Here is a 15,561-nt window from a genome sequence, read left to right as displayed (position 1 = left end):
AGAGACAATGGATGTGTGCCTGCCCAAATTCTCCTGTAGGGTTCAGGGACAGCATATGTTGCTCTAGGTACTACTTGCATAGTGACCCTCAGACTTGAGGTGAAGTGGGCCGCAAGCTTGGCAGTTAGCTGCAACTTGAAGATTTATTTTAGCTCTCTACAGTGAGTACATGTCTGTGAGGCTGTTCCTTATCTCCAGTTGCTGTCCTGGTCTTTGTCCAGTCTACCAACAGATGTTTAGACACTTAACAGAAAAGATTCACCAGTGGGACTGTTTTTGTTGCTCTTCTTTCCCAATGAGCAGAAAAGATAGGTGTCAGATTGGTAGAAATTAAAAAACAGTGATAGTAAATGATGATAAAAGCAATAGTGTTCACCAACGGAGAAAAGCAACTGGGTAGACAAAGTAGGAAAGGGTTATGTGTCAGAAGCACACGAGGAGGAAGCAGCAGCAGCAAGACAAATAGTTGCAGTGAAGATCTGAGGGATCATGGTGGATGGCAAATAGAAGAGCAAGATTATCTGATTGACAAGAACTACTTCAGGATGTGCCAGGTTTGACAGCCTTCCATTGGCAAGCATGGTACATATATGCTAAATCTCCTCGTGGCAGTGCAGTCAGGAATTAGTAAGCTCTATTGGGTCACACCTGCAGAGGAGTTTCTGTTAGTTTCCTCCAAGAGGAATTCAGTTCATGCACCAAAACTGCTTTAAGAACTATCTGCTTTTCATAAATTGAGACAAATCATGGGATTCACTTCAAAACTGAACTACTGCTCTAACCAAATTTCTAATGAAAACACAGCCATCAAGTACTATCCTGAATTTTAATCCATTACAGCAATGGTCAGGACAGCCATCTCCGAGTGTAGAAGTTTTACAGGGATTGTAACAGAAAGCCTTCCATGAGGAAATGTTCACTTGTTATAGAGACTACTGAGAATTTTCTAGAGCAAAAGATCAACTTTATGGTACTTTGTCAACTATTAAGTACCCCTGAGAAGAAGAAAAAGCAAAAGTCTGTAGTGTGGTCAAAATTAAACTTCAGAAAAATCAGATATACAGAGAGAAAAGTTACCTGTGATTGCGTAGATAAGGAAATACGTAATATAGCAAACGGGAAATCAGTGGCACAGCTTTCTCTTTCTCATCACTTCGGTAAACCATGTCCAAAAGAGAAGCAAGAACCTTAAAAATGAAAGTGATGTCTCATTAAGCCTACGTTTCAGGATAGGATGTGGATGTGTGTGGGACACCTCGTTAAAATTTAAACTCTCAAACAGTCTACCAGAAAAACCTAGTATATTCCTCAGCTCAATAATATCTATAAATAACCATGGATGAGAACAGCAGTTGTGCAATACAGGATCTTACTTACTTCTGCAAGGAGTGAAAGAGCTTGGACACTGTATATTGAAGGAGCAGAAGCAGAAACCATTGATGATGGTGCCACTGAAGTATCTACAGGAGACAAAATCATATAGTTTTCACTTCAGACATGTTTAAATTTTGCTGTTGACTGATTTTCTTCCCAAACAGAACTGTTATTTGTATGTTGGTTTTACAATGAAATGCTTCTGGGCATCTCGCCATAATGACATACTTCATGCCTTGTGTTTTTCCGTCCCATGTACTGAATGCACCTAAAATAAGTTTTCCTCTGTATTACATACAATGTATAGTATTCACCAAACCCACTTAAGCTAGCACTGCTATTGGAAGACAATGCATATTTTTACTTTTCATCTGTATTACTTTCTTCTCGAGCAAACTACACACTAACACATTGTACTCTTTACAGACTTGAGCAGAAGAGAGAAAGCAGCGAAAAGCCAGACAAAACCACATTACCATTCACATCTTCAGTGTTGAACTCATCTGGCAAAATCTGAGGCTGAGCTTTCACTTCTAAGTTCCGGCTCAGCCAACTAGTCTGTTCCAAAGAAGAACCAGCAACATTACCTACAGCCTCCAAGATTTTTTGAGTCACTTCCTATAAAATAACAAGACAATCTGGCATTAGATGAAACCTACTGTCCCTTGTGAAATCCAGGGAAGTCCTTTTCACGTCAAACTAAAATCAATAGTAGGCACTTTTAACTCTTAGTAACATATATACTTCTATGATATATTTATTTATCAGTGCTTTAATACAAGTTACTGCTCACTTCAAGTAAGACAAGAAAACAGGAATCAAGAAAAAAACCTTTAAGTTAGATTATCATGGAGGTTTTAGTAATTAATTTCCATGGAAGCCATTACAACTAATACAGTATCTGTTCAGCATCAGTCCTGACATACTTTATATATCCAATGTCATCTGTCAAAAGACATGATCTGAATTGTTCAGACCCTCAGAAATGGCATACCAATGCCTGTGTTGAGACCCGTTAGTTTCTTTCTTTCATATTTGGAGAGTATTCAGTGAGCCTGAGTTCCAGTCTATGGAAATTCATCTGTCCATATGTCAGATTAAGTACCAAACTATTTACATATTTTAGCACATTTCATTCCAAGTGAAATGAAAAGCTGGTCACACTTTAAGGAAAGTAAATCCTAAGTATCCAAATTAAAGCAGAGGCCATGTGTGAAGAGACTACAAGATGTCATTCTGCTGGCCAGTCTCTGAAGCAGAAGTGAATATACACAGAAGTGTTGGCACACAGAATTACCATAGCCATAACAGAGTCTCACCTCATAGGAAGTGTTAGGTTGGCTCAGAGCCAAAACTACATCTATGTGGGTAGTGCTTAAACTGTTCTAGTGAAATCACAATCAGCAGAGGAAGAGAATCCTGCTCTACTCCATTCCCTCTTTACATAAAAGGTGAGACGACAGTTATTTATGTTGCAAAATTTAGCTATGATCTTCAGGGATAATTATGCCACTAATTTTCTAGACAGTTTTGAGTTTCGATATTTTACACATATGATATGAACTCACAACGGTCTAATTTTTGTTATGATTTCAACTCTGAGAAAAGTCATACAACTACCCAAGGAAAATAGCTTTGAATAGTTCATAGCCGCTACTGTGATTTAATACTTTCTCGAGAAAATTTGCTTAGAAACATTCTGTGCAACATGTCCCATATTTCAGTTTCCTGTATTTAAATACATCTAAGTTGCAACATGTAAATGTGCATTCATCCATTCCAGAAGGATAGGTGAATTTAGATACAAAGTCCAGATTAGGCCATCTCCACTTTTACTCAGATATACATGTCAAATAAATGAACTAGAAGAAAAAGTTATACATGTATAGACTGTACCTGCAAGTCTTTTTGGTCTTTTTTGTTTTCTAGAGTCGGTGTCCTAGTCACAAAGTCATTCAGGGTACTGTGGAAAAATCAATTCATTCCAAGTTAGAAATTGGATAGATAGCACTACTCAGTGCATCTATAAACCTTCTCTCTTATGCAGTACCTGAGAAGCAGAAAATGTCCAGGAGGAGCCAAGTTCAACTGCACAGACTCCTTCAGAAGTCCTAACAAGGACTGGAAGTTCTCCTGCAAGGCTGCGACAGGCAATCTGCCAAAAAAAAACAATACCAAACACACCCAAGCTTTAAGTTAAGAGTTAAGGCAAAAAAAACCTTCCCCAAAAAACCGAAAAACAGCACATATGCGTAACTTGGTGTCCTAGAAGCTTCTATCATTATTAGGAAGGGGCAGGATCTGAAGGAATATCTGACCCGACAATATGGAATAAGTATCTGGTGGCACAGCCTGTATGCATACGTCAGTAAGAGCTAGCAGCATGTGCAGTATGCCAGCTCCGTAAAAGGGATGGTTCTTCAGGGGAAAGGAAAAGAGTAAATCTTAGCTAACCAATCCACTGCCTGCCAGCTTACTTGATCTCCACAGCTTATTGCATACAGTGTATTGTGCAGTCTGATACATCCCAAAGCATTCATATGAGAAAAGCCAATATGCGAGGAAACACTTTGATTCAAGAAATATTTCCAATCACCTGTCTGAACCACTATGTGTCCCGTACAGACTGCATCCATAGCAATTTTATTGTGCCTTTCTCAAAATGAAGGAAAATGTAGAGGTTCGCTATCCAGTCATCTGGAAACACACACCAGATATGGAGACAGATCGTAACACCTTACACAAGTGTCTTGCTAATTAAACATCTGATCTATATTGCTCTGTTTGTATGCAATGAGATTTTCAAAATGCCATTAGCAACAGATCATCGGAAAACAATCTAAGCCCAGTTATTTGTGCCTGACAGTTAACAATGAAGTCCCAATAACTATTCCCTGTTCTGTGACTTTGCGACAAGAAGATCAAAGTAGAGCGAAATGTTAACTGTTATGCTGGCGCTCTGAGTAAAACAGAAAATCATCTTGTACAATGACTGAATTACCTTTGAATGAAAGCATAACTGAACTGCAACATCGGAATATCTACAAGAGAGGATTTCTGAAAAATAAAAGCAAAAATGTAATTATTTGCCCTCAGAAGAATAGAAAGCTCTAACTGCTGAGTACTTGTATTCAATGGAAGAACACCTCACTTCTAAGAAGCCGACTGTACTCAAACAACTGAGCAGCTATGATACAACTATCTAAACAGGAGTGCAACAGATTTCAGAGCTTCAATAGAGGACTCTGGTTCAGAATCAGACACATTACTTCTGAATACCCCCTACAGTTTCTCAGAGCTGTAGGAGCTCTTATGATGGTATGCATGATAGCAGTACTGGCTTCCTTGAAAGCCAAGTGGAAAATGGCAGAGGCAGTATAAAAGTACTTCTAACTGCTCAGATAGATAAGAGTAAAGAAATAGAAATATCTCACTAAGCAGTATATCTGCAGTATCTTCATGATACTTGGCATCATCCTCAATACCAGAAGACCCACACTTTTTCATTACTGGTAACTTTTCTGGCAAAATTTTCTGAAGAACCTATTTAAATTGATAGATTAAGGCCAACCACATTCTGCAAAGCGTATCTTCTTCAGGAACTTTGCACTTGAAAAAAGTAACTTTCCTTCCAACAATATCTAGAGATGCATGCTATTCTAGATCTATCCCAACATATTAAGAAAACGAAATTATCTTCCTGGTTACCTCTTCACCCTTGATTTGTGATGGCTTCTTGACCACTTCTTTGACTAGATGTAATATAGTATCAGTTTTCAGTGTGTGAAGCGCACATATTAAGTCCACAAGAATAAGTTGGGATGCACTAGCCATTGGAAGAATCTGACCAAAGAAAAAACACATCTGTCAGATCATTTACCAAGTAGACCTTGAAGTTGATAAGTGGGACTACTCACATATCAATACACAAAACTTAAATCAGAAAAAATTACATTAACCATGCAACCACTTGCCACATGCAGATTCCTTCCAAAAGCTTCCTGAAAACAATTTTGTGCAGGGTTCTGCAGTTCAGTCCTACAAACCAGATGCAGCAGTATAGGCCTGGGAAAGAATGGCTGTAAAGCTGCCTGGCAGAAAAGGATCTGGATAGCCAGATGAACAGTGTGCCCAGATGGCCAAGAAGGTCAATGCAGTTCTAGCTTGCATTAGAAATAGTGTGGTCAGCAGGACTGGGGAAATGATTGTCCTTCGTACTTGGTACTAGTGAGACTGCACCTTGAATAGTGCATTCAGTTTTGGACCCTTCACTACAAGACGGATATTGAGCTGCCTTTGAAGACTGACTGAGGGAACTGGGCTTGTTTAGTCTGGAGGAGGCTGAGGGGAGACTTGGAAGAGGCAGCAGCAATGTGGCTGTTGGTCTCTTTTCTCAGGTGACAAGTTATAAGGTGCAAGGAAATTTCTCAAGTTGCGCCAGGGTAGGTTAAGATTGGATTTTAGGAGGAATTTCTTCACAAAGAGGGGCTGCCCAGAGAAGCAGTGGAGTCCCCATCCCTGGAGATATTTCAGAGATGTGTGGACATGGCACTAAGTATGTGGTTTAGTTGATGGGACTTGTTAAGTCAGGTTGATGGTTAGACCTGATAATCTCAAAGGTATTTTTCAACCTAGATGACTTTATGACAATGTGTACAAATGAAATCAGAAAAGGAAGGTCTTCTGCTCAGAATACGTGCTTAGTTCCAGAGAACACTATACCTCTAAACTTTCTCTGAAGATGCAGCTGATCCGAGATCTTTAAAGTAAAACTGGCAATTTGTAATCCTAAGATTACAATCAAGTATTGAATTAAAAAAATAGTTACTGCTGTCAGACTTAAACTGCCACATTGACCTTTTAATCCGATCACTTACTTATGTTTAATTGTAGCCCTGATGCTTTGTGGAATTGCATACAAACAAAAAACATTTTAGATTTACCTTTGTCACATGTAAACAACAGAAAAAAACAAAAACAAACAAAAAAAAACCCCAAATCAGTTTATGAACAAGACCAGAACTGATCATATAAATGCAGCATTCGCCTTTACATTGGAAACCTAAGGGTTCCTTTCTTCAGTTTTACCTTTATTTTTCTTTGATTCCTGTGAGGTTTCTTGCTATTCCATACTGCTGCAATTGCTGTCATCAACTGGATACCAAGTTGTGCTGTCAATGGATTCAAGAAGTCCAGTATTTTAGTTCTTAATGTCTACAGAGGGAGGAAAAAAAAAGTATGCTAAACTTTGCTGGGTAAAGGCTAATTATTAGTCTGTAAAATATTTGTCCTTTTCCAAAGATGTTCAAAAATACATGATAACAAAATAATCTCTTTATATACTTGGCGGTCATGCTAGTTTTAATAAATTAATTGTGCCCTTCTTACAGAAGGGAGGCACATATGTTAGAAAACAGATGTTGAAGTAGAAAAACTGACTTCTTATTGTGCTGTATTGTTTTTTCTCCTACTGATATTTTTTACTACTACAGTTTATTAATATCTACAGGAAAAGGGAAAAGCCTAATATTTTTATTCTCTCAGATACATGCTCTACTGCATGCAGAAAGTGCAGACAATTCAGGCTCTACAGCAGTTAGTAACAGAAGCTCATAGAAAAAAATAAACATTAAACACGTCAAGTATGAGTCCAGATGGGCATAAGGAACAGAGAAAGATGTACTTTTGAAGGAAAGTACTGTGAAAGCTCATAGCTTTTAAGATTTGTTCAAAAACTTTATGTCCCAGTATCATTCTAGAAATGGCAAAGCTATTCCTATGAACTCTATCTAAAATGCACTGGTGAGAGATGAGATGATAGGAATGATGAGGCATACAGTAGTTTAAAAAGAACTCCTACTTTGGTTGCTTTAAAGTAGACTGAGGAAGAGCCTTTAGTAGTTCCAAAAAAGTCAGTTGGTCGTTTTTGAGAGTCTTCCCTCTTTATAACGTTCCAGAGAAGGGACATGGTATTAATAATACGAGGCAACTCTTCCAAAATGGCATTCCTAGCATTTCTCAGGTTTGCAGGCTCAGCTAAACATGATGACTAGGAAAGCAAAAATATGAATATTAAAATACATTACATTACGCACCACAGTGACTGTTCTCATTCTGTAATTAGGAGTCTTTTGTAATGACAACTTCACAAATAATCAAACTCTTCTATTTCTGAATTATATTGCTGCTGTTAGAGTCTATTTAATTGGCTGCTGAATGTTTTGGTGCACATCTGTCTAGGCAATTGTTAGAATTATATCCTCTTCTGCCTGATGTTGCAGGAACAAAAATTTAGGGAACATATCGGAAAGCACTTTATTAACCCTAATGAAAATAGAAGACTTGGTTAATGACAGAGCAACTATAGACAAGCTACATATGACTGGTACATGTGTGACTAAGATCATCACAAACAACTTTATTTAGAATCAACTTTCAGTTCTTCAAATAAAAGAAAATTAACTCCCCCCTTCCTTACACATTTACTTAATTCACTTCTTTTGATGTGCTGTCAGGCTTCCCTAAGGTTACCTTTCTTCTACAAGCTTGCCTTTACTACTTAAGTTCACCTCTGAGTGAAAAAGGGATGCATACTCTGACAAACTAGTATGCGGGTGTCAAGCAAGTGGTAGGCAAGGGCAGGCATTAACCAGTTACCTTTTTAGTTTGATTAGGGTGATCCAGGAGGCAAAAGTGACCAATAGTTGTCAGACCTTCCAAAAGGGTTAGTGGGTAATCAGGTGTAACATTCTCTCTTTTAGAGGTTAAGCTTTTGGAGGGGAAAAAAAAAAAAAGAAAAAAAAAGCTCAGCAGTCCAAGTGGTATTTCCATGATGAAAAATTCCAACAGAGATCTATTACTGTTCAGTAGTTATGGAATATTGTGAAGGAATATCAGAATGACCAGACAGACAGTAATTATCAGAACACAGGATTCACAAACTGTGCTTGGACAACCTCATTTACCTGTCTAGACATTTTAGAATATTATTCCCCACCTGAAAATGAATCTTCAGTGTTCAGTTCTTTTTCCCTGCTCCTTTTACTTACTGCCTGTTCTGAAATGTACCACAGTATTTTACTTCTTCAGGGTCTCTGTCTCCAGTTAGTTCTCTAAAATCCTGAATCTTGTCAGAACAGAGACCTTCTATCCTTCTACTTGGATAGGAAGCAATATCACAGATGCTGGTCATTCTTGCTGCCACTCCCCTTTCCTCTCTTCATCCAACTGCCGTGAGCCCTGTATCAATAGTACTGCATCCACCTCATCTAGGCTTGTGGGTGAGATTCCTGTGTATGCAGCAGGGTTTAAGGATCAAAAGATCAAACTCAGTGAGCCACAATACTAAGTAAGTTACTATGAACTAGTCTGTAGTAAAGGGGACTTTAAAAAAAAAAAAAAGTTTCAGCATAACAAATCCCACACTGCAGACTCTTACCTTGCGGATGTTTTCATAGATATCTTCACAGCTTCATTTTCATACTGTTTGACAAGCTCATCCAGGTTTTTACAAATCTGTACAACAAATGGTGCCACAGTCCAGCCTAAAGACTTCCCAAAATAAGGCAGGGAACATGTGACTAAGCTTACCCAAGTAGGATGCATCCCATAGCCATACTCTGGTTGCAAACCTCTAACAACAGCAGAGACAAATAATCCCTGTGAAGTTATTGGGTGTGGATAGACATACTGCATTGCCCCAATAGCCTGCTGGAAATTAAGAGCCTGCTGCCATTCCCTGGAGAGATCTGGCTGATTCTCCTGCTCCTCTTGAGTCTGTCCAAGATGGTGCTCCAAGACAATCAACACTTGCAAGAGCTTCAGCAACTCAATCTGGAGTGGGTGTTCGCTCCATATTTGATCATGCCCAAAATTGATTAGGCTCTCTTCAAAAAGATCATCTGCCGGAATGTTATTAACTCCATCTACCATAAGCAGTTCATACCGTTTCTGACTTGTGTACATAGATGCAGACAAGGAAAGAAGAACAAACTCCTGAATTTTGCATCTTCCTAGCAAATTCCGTATGAATTCTACATTCTTATTCTCTGCTGCTTTTGCCATCGTAGCCAGTTGGGTCATCATTCTAATCAAGACTTCCACACTTTTTACCTGGACATCTCTGTTGCCAAGTACATCTTTGTGTGTAACCTTCAAGTAGCATGGATAATACGAGCGCAGAAAACTGAGACAGAGATAAGTGAGCAATTCTATTAGGAGAGAATGGGGACACATGGTTGGGGACTGAGTCTGAAGCTTGCCATAAAAACTCTGTCCTACAAGAGCTTCTTGGTGACGAGCTAAGAGATTGTAAATAAGATTCAAATGTGCAGTGGAGCTGGTATCCATGCTAGTACTAGCTACAGCTTCAATAAATTCTTTAGGGTTTGTTTTAAGCACCGCCTCCAGAACAGAAAAAGCATACAATACCCTCTTGGAATCATAGGGTTGCAAATATAGCAGCATATGTTTGAACAGAGCCTCAGCCATCTCCTGTTTTTCCTTCTGCTGCTTGAGCAACCTAGAGTTTGTAATTTCCTGGAGCTCCAAGTCCACCTCTTCATCACTTGACAGAGATTCTGATGCTTGAGTCCTTTCAGAGTCAGCACGCACAAGGTTTAGTGCTGTACTGGATTTGGAGCTTTCAGGAAGGAATGCATGGTTTATATTCTCTTTGCCATCAGCTGCACCGCTGTCATTGTCCTCATTGCTCATTTCTTGCAGCTCCAGAGAAGGAGAAAAAGAGGATGTATTTTCACTGTCATGGCCTGTGCTGGTATCCGCTGATTCTGTGTGCTCACTATTATCCTGGTCACCATCTGCCTCATGTGAAGTTACAGGATTACAAGAGGCATCACTTTCAGACTGTTCAGTTTTTAACTCCAGCTTCTCTGGATCTTTTTCCACTTCTGCCCAAATTGCTTCTCTATCCACAGCAGTAAACTGACTTAATGGGAGGTTTTCCTCAGAATTGCTCTCAGAGACACCAGATTCTTTCCAGGAGACCTTCTTCTTGCAAAGCCAATCATGTATATCTTCTGAAAAAAAAATAAATAAATAAGAAGAATGTATAATGGACTACTACACACAACATTCTCTATACTGAGTAAATTATTGTAAGAAAAAATAAAAGATTTTTAAAAGCTACTCAGCTCTACTCTACTATTAATTGTAATGAACAGAGCTAAAAAAAAATATTTTTGAGGCAATTTTTTTAAAGTGGTAGAGCAGTACTAAGCTACTCTAAGTACAAGACAAGAGGATCACAGCACTAAGCATGTGTTGTTTTTCTTATGCTATGATGCCTGAGATGTGAAAATATTTTTTTATGCTTTCTGAGCATAAAATATTTGTTGAGATCAGGAAGGAAATGAGAATAAAGAGCTAAAGTGATTTGATTACATGCTGTGGAACAAGGATGGAATATATTAGCTCGGTGTTTCTACAGTGTCTTCCAAATGGGTCCCTTTGGATTCTATCAGTATTTGTCATCTAATTATTTGCCAATCAAGACAAAAATAATTATACAAACAGCTAGCTAGGGCAACAGTAATGAGAGAGACAGGTGACACAGAAGTTTCTTTGCAAAAAAATACTGGACACTTATATGCTATATTCCTGATCTACTCCAAGGAAAAACCTTGGCTACTTGGGCCAAATGATGCAGGGCATCTCATAGCCACGCTGCTCCCAGCAATCCCAAACCTAAATAGGCTGCCAGCCAGGATTCTGCACTTGGAGCAAACCCTGAGTTCATACATAGATATATCCAAGTATTCCACAGCTACTCCCCAGAGGTCTCTGTCACACGAGCTGTGGCAAATGTGGAACCAATATGACCACATGCAGTTCATAATGCTTCTCATTATAGATCTTAAAATGACTGTCAAATTTGACTAAAAAAAATCCAAAAAAATAAAGAAAAAACATATTCTGAACAAAGAAAGAAATCAGATATTGAGGGTGCATGGTCTGGTGGGGCAAGACTTGGCAGAGAGAGTAAGATTTGCCTGTCCATCCCACTTACTGGAACAGTTCCTGGACTGACAGTCACCAAACTGCTCCTGGATTTTATTTGGTTGCAAACCTAGTTTTGCTCATGAAGGGATCCTGTAAATAGTGAACACACATGCAGTGTGGATCATCTAGGAATGGTGATGAGAAGTGTGGGACAAGATCCCAGAGCAAAGCAAGAAGCAATCCAAACCAACAGTGCAGGTGCAACCACTGCAACAGAAATTGTCATTAGTCCTTGAATTAGCATGACTTACTCCTGAATTCTGCTTTAGGCATCACCCGAGGTACCTGGATGAGGAAGAATCTACAGAACTGAGGCAAGATAACCCAGTGCGACAGGATGCCATCGCAGTTCAGAGACCACCTCCAGCAGGTGTTCAGAAGTATGTAATGCTACACCAACACTTACAGTTTCAGTCCAAGAACAGTTTTACCTGTTGAATTTTTCTGTTTGATGTAGTGGATGGACGTGCGTTGTGTCTTTGGATGAAGCAACAGCAGCAGGACTGGTTCAAGAATCCGTGCAACATCATTAAGTGAAAGAGCACGGATCAGCCAGCCCTGTGCTGCAGCACCAATTGCACCATCTGAACAATTGAGACTGTCCAGTACCACAAACAGAGACCTGAATGGAGAAATCAGAACTAATAAGTACAACTGAAATCCCTAAAAAAGTTAATGCAAATAACAAAGTAGATGCGTGGAACAGACAGTGTGTGTTCAAGTAAGCATCAGCCAACAGCTCATCTCCACTAACAATAGCTTGATCATGCACATTTTCTTGAGTTGAGGTCAACTACACATGCATTTGTAGAAGCAAAGCCAAACATGCATTCACACTGTGGAAGAACAGCACGCTTTAAAGTCCTTTCACGTATATATTTAGGACAACTCTTAATGCTTTTGCCTCCATTTCATACAAAAGTTATCTCATCAATATTAAGTCATTCTAAACAAAAATAAGTTGGTTTTTTTTCCCCCCACTAGTTCTATTTTCTATGAGGAAAACAAAAAACAGTACCCACTCTAAAAAAAATTGTCTGCAAGTTACCCTTCATATAAGAAGCTCCTTCTATTTTTATAAAAGCTTCCTTTACATCAGAATGTAAAGTTACTCTTCAGTGCACCATGCAACGAGTGCAAGCAATAGTGCAAGGAATCTGAAGGTCTTCCTTTTGCTTGTATGGCTCTACAGAACTTTCTCCCATCCCAGAAAAAATTAACAGAAAAAAGCATAATATAAACATAAGCTTAAGTGAGTGGAAATGGAAAATACCTATCAAAGGACCGATTGTGAGAAGATACTCTGCTGCCTTGAATCTCTCTGGTCAGGTGCCACATGACAGAGAATCTGAACAGTGCTTCCAGCCTTGTTCCCTTTGCAAGGAAACAAGACATACACAGACATTATTTTTTGCAGTATTTATCTCTGAGTAAAGTGTTAGTGATTTTTAAACCTCTAGCAGAACACTAGTTGTTATATAGATGACCACTAATCCTTCCCAGGTATTTTGAGAGCACTTACATATTTTGTAGTAGACTAAACCACAATGCCATATATTCATGAATGCACAACCAAACCTTGACAGTCACAGAGCAAAAAATGATGTAGGAGACAAAAAAAAAAAAAGTGTCAATACACCAAAACCGTAGTTCAGGACTTTAGTGTATCATAAACATTTACTCTTAGTTTGGTGTTAGGGAGGTTTGAAAGTTAGATGACAAATGGGAAAGACACCACTGTATCAGGTACTGTTTATTATGGGTGATTTTGTTTGAAAAGCTTTAAAATATTTCCAAACTTTTAAGTTTCAAAATTGCAAGTAGAAAGATACAAAAACAATACTGGAGACTGAAGAAGGCTGTTGTAAGCTTTGTTGTGCAAGACATTTCTCACAAACAAACACTAAGTCATTAAAGAACTGTTCTGTCATTAAAGCAGGCAAATAAAGTAATTAAGAACTGGCTTAGTTTAAATACAGCTTACTTAATATGAGAACTAAATATTAAGGCAGACACGGGGTCAACATTATGCTGGCATACACCTACCCAAAGTCATGTTTTGTTGGACTAAGAGTCAATTGTGGGGCTGGATCATCCTGGAAATAATGCTAAAAACTACAAGTTTCTAGATGCTAAATTATTTGGGCCAAAACTGAAGATGTTCCAGCACTGACTGATACAGCCTGTATTCAATCTAACAGTAGTCCCAAGGAACTGTAGTAGAGTGGACAGAGAGTCTGCTGAGAGACAGAGGGACCACTGGACCAAAGACCATGGGATGGAAGGGAACTGGATGCAGTTTGGGAAGCACTGGAAGAACTCTACAGTGATGAAGGGGCTTCAATGAATACAAGACCTACTTTATCATGATCCAATAGTGCGTGGCATATAATGTCTTCACAGATATTTGCTGATGGTGCCAAGCAATGCAGCCTATAGAAAAGTTCCACACAGGCAATATGATGTTCTCGTGTCTCTTTGTTCAGCTGATTCCAGAGCACACAGGCTACTTTCTAGGGTACAGTAAAAACAATAAATAAAATAAAATGAATGGGCAATAATAAAGTCATTTCTTCACTTACTTAAGAGCTTTCTATTGCGTAAAAGCACTCTGTTGCTGAAAGGTATTTCCAAATCTTCTTGCAAAGAGCAAAAATTCAGGTCACACACTTAGACCTAAAGGAATGCAACTTTCCAACTCCAGTATTAGAGGGCAGGTAATTCAAATAGACATGCACCAGAGTTTATGAAAGCACTTCTGCTTCTGTTTTCTGGGTCAAAACAGATTACACTCATCAGGCACAGCAGCTGGAAGCAAAGTAATAAACAGTAAGAGCTTGGAATGAACTCTCATACCAACAAATGGTTGAGATGAGGAAAGCATCTTTGAAATAGATGCAATCAAAACAAAGAGAAAGGAATGTTCTCATTATTATTTACCCACTAGCAGTGACTCTTACCGAAAACTTTGAGTGGTATCTGAATTCTCTGAAGTATAGTGCTTAGGCTAATGAAACAGCCCTTCAAGTCTACCTCCATCTCAAGAATTCGGACACAAACAACTAGCAATTTAAAAATAACCTGTCACTTTCGAACATCTTACTGTGAGGTACATAAGTAAGAATGCAATTTCTTTCAAATGCTTGTGAAAGCCAAAGGAAAACAAAACAAAAAAAACCAGCAGTAAATATTTTGGTCCAAACATTCATATGGACACTATTTCCTTTCCCACCCCATCCTTGGATTTTACAGCTGGGCAGTAATAAAGAGAAAGTCGACACCTGGTAGAAATCTGTTTTCTCTGAGATGATCTTTAGAACTCCAGGAGCAATGGGTGGAAGTGTGACCATCTGCAGCTTTCCAAGGAAGGGGTTGTGGCCAGAGACTTTGTACCGCTTTATTCGGTCTTCTATCACAAGTGCCAGTGACTGGGAATGGTTGATCACCTCCAGCAGCGTGAAGATGGACACATTCTGAATGTAGCAGTCATTCACACAGCAGCATATTGTCATTAAGGACTTCAGCCACAGTGGGAAGCTGGCATCACAACCTCCTCAGAAGATAAGCGAGAAAAAAAGTTTGAGTAACCCAAAGGTTATAGTTTTATTTCTAACTATTCTTCAGTATAGCTCACAGGACCAAGAGACAAAAATGACTGCCTAGATTCAGCTGTGATGCTATCATAAGGTCCCTTACTTTGCAAGAGCTCTCTTCAAAGCAAAGTGTACTTCTTCCCTACCTCTCCTAGCAGAAAGGACCTCAATGACCCAGTAACAAGTAGATTTCTGCTTTCCGGATTGTTTACACACAACTAGTTTTTACAGCTGCTATTTTCCAGCTGTCATTGTAAAAAATAACAACAGAGGTCTGCTGATCTAAAGTGGCTCCCTGGAGCAGCATTGAGGCATATCATTTCAGTAACCATAAAGCACACAAGGAACTGATATGAATAATAGCATGTCAGGCCACTTTTAGCTCTGCTGCATGAATAATCAGATAACATTTTATTAGGACTTGACCAGACACAGTCTGAAGTATTAATTCACACCTCCAGCTTCAAAGACAAATGTTTTAACTACTTTACCACCAGAATGAAACAAATACTATTCCTTCTTCACATCAGACAACTTCTGTATTGCATTCAGCCTACACCTTCATTATTAGAGG

The 15,561-nt window shown here is 38.9% G+C and overlaps 1 protein-coding gene across 6 annotated transcripts in view; it reads right to left on the bottom strand.

The window, feature by feature from the left end:
* The window catches only part of DOPEY2 (dopey family member 2), a 46,383-nt gene that overhangs the window by 9,240 nt on the left and 21,582 nt on the right, over window positions 1-15,561 (bottom strand). For 5 of the 6 annotated variants that reach the window (XM_021405159.1, XM_021405153.1, XM_021405172.1 and 2 more), the window contains 15 exons: window positions 14,676-14,947; window positions 13,755-13,907; window positions 12,668-12,768; window positions 11,826-12,016; window positions 8,813-10,412; window positions 8,032-8,143; window positions 7,235-7,423; window positions 6,463-6,588; window positions 5,083-5,217; window positions 4,376-4,431; window positions 3,425-3,529; window positions 3,271-3,337; window positions 1,851-1,992; window positions 1,378-1,460; window positions 1,078-1,187 (listed from right to left, as the gene is read on the bottom strand). In XM_021405159.1, coding sequence (XP_021260834.1) covers window positions 1,078-1,187; window positions 1,378-1,460; window positions 1,851-1,992; window positions 3,271-3,337; window positions 3,425-3,529; window positions 4,376-4,431; window positions 5,083-5,217; window positions 6,463-6,588; window positions 7,235-7,423; window positions 8,032-8,143; window positions 8,813-10,412; window positions 11,826-12,016; window positions 12,668-12,768; window positions 13,755-13,907; window positions 14,676-14,947 — 3,442 coding nt within the window. The remainder of the gene's footprint in view (window positions 1-1,077; window positions 1,188-1,377; window positions 1,461-1,850; window positions 1,993-3,270; window positions 3,338-3,424; window positions 3,530-4,375; window positions 4,432-5,082; window positions 5,218-6,462; window positions 6,589-7,234; window positions 7,424-8,031; window positions 8,144-8,812; window positions 10,413-11,825; window positions 12,017-12,667; window positions 12,769-13,754; window positions 13,908-14,675; window positions 14,948-15,561) is intronic. The other variant, XM_021405168.1, reaches the window with a different exon arrangement.

The sequence above is a fragment of the Numida meleagris genome, chromosome 1 (assembly GCF_002078875.1).
Source record: "Numida meleagris isolate 19003 breed g44 Domestic line chromosome 1, NumMel1.0, whole genome shotgun sequence".
Taxonomy (NCBI): Eukaryota; Metazoa; Chordata; class Aves; order Galliformes; family Numididae; genus Numida; species Numida meleagris.
The sequence above is the reverse complement of the archived record's forward strand: the minus strand, read 5'-3'. Positions and strand labels throughout refer to the sequence as shown.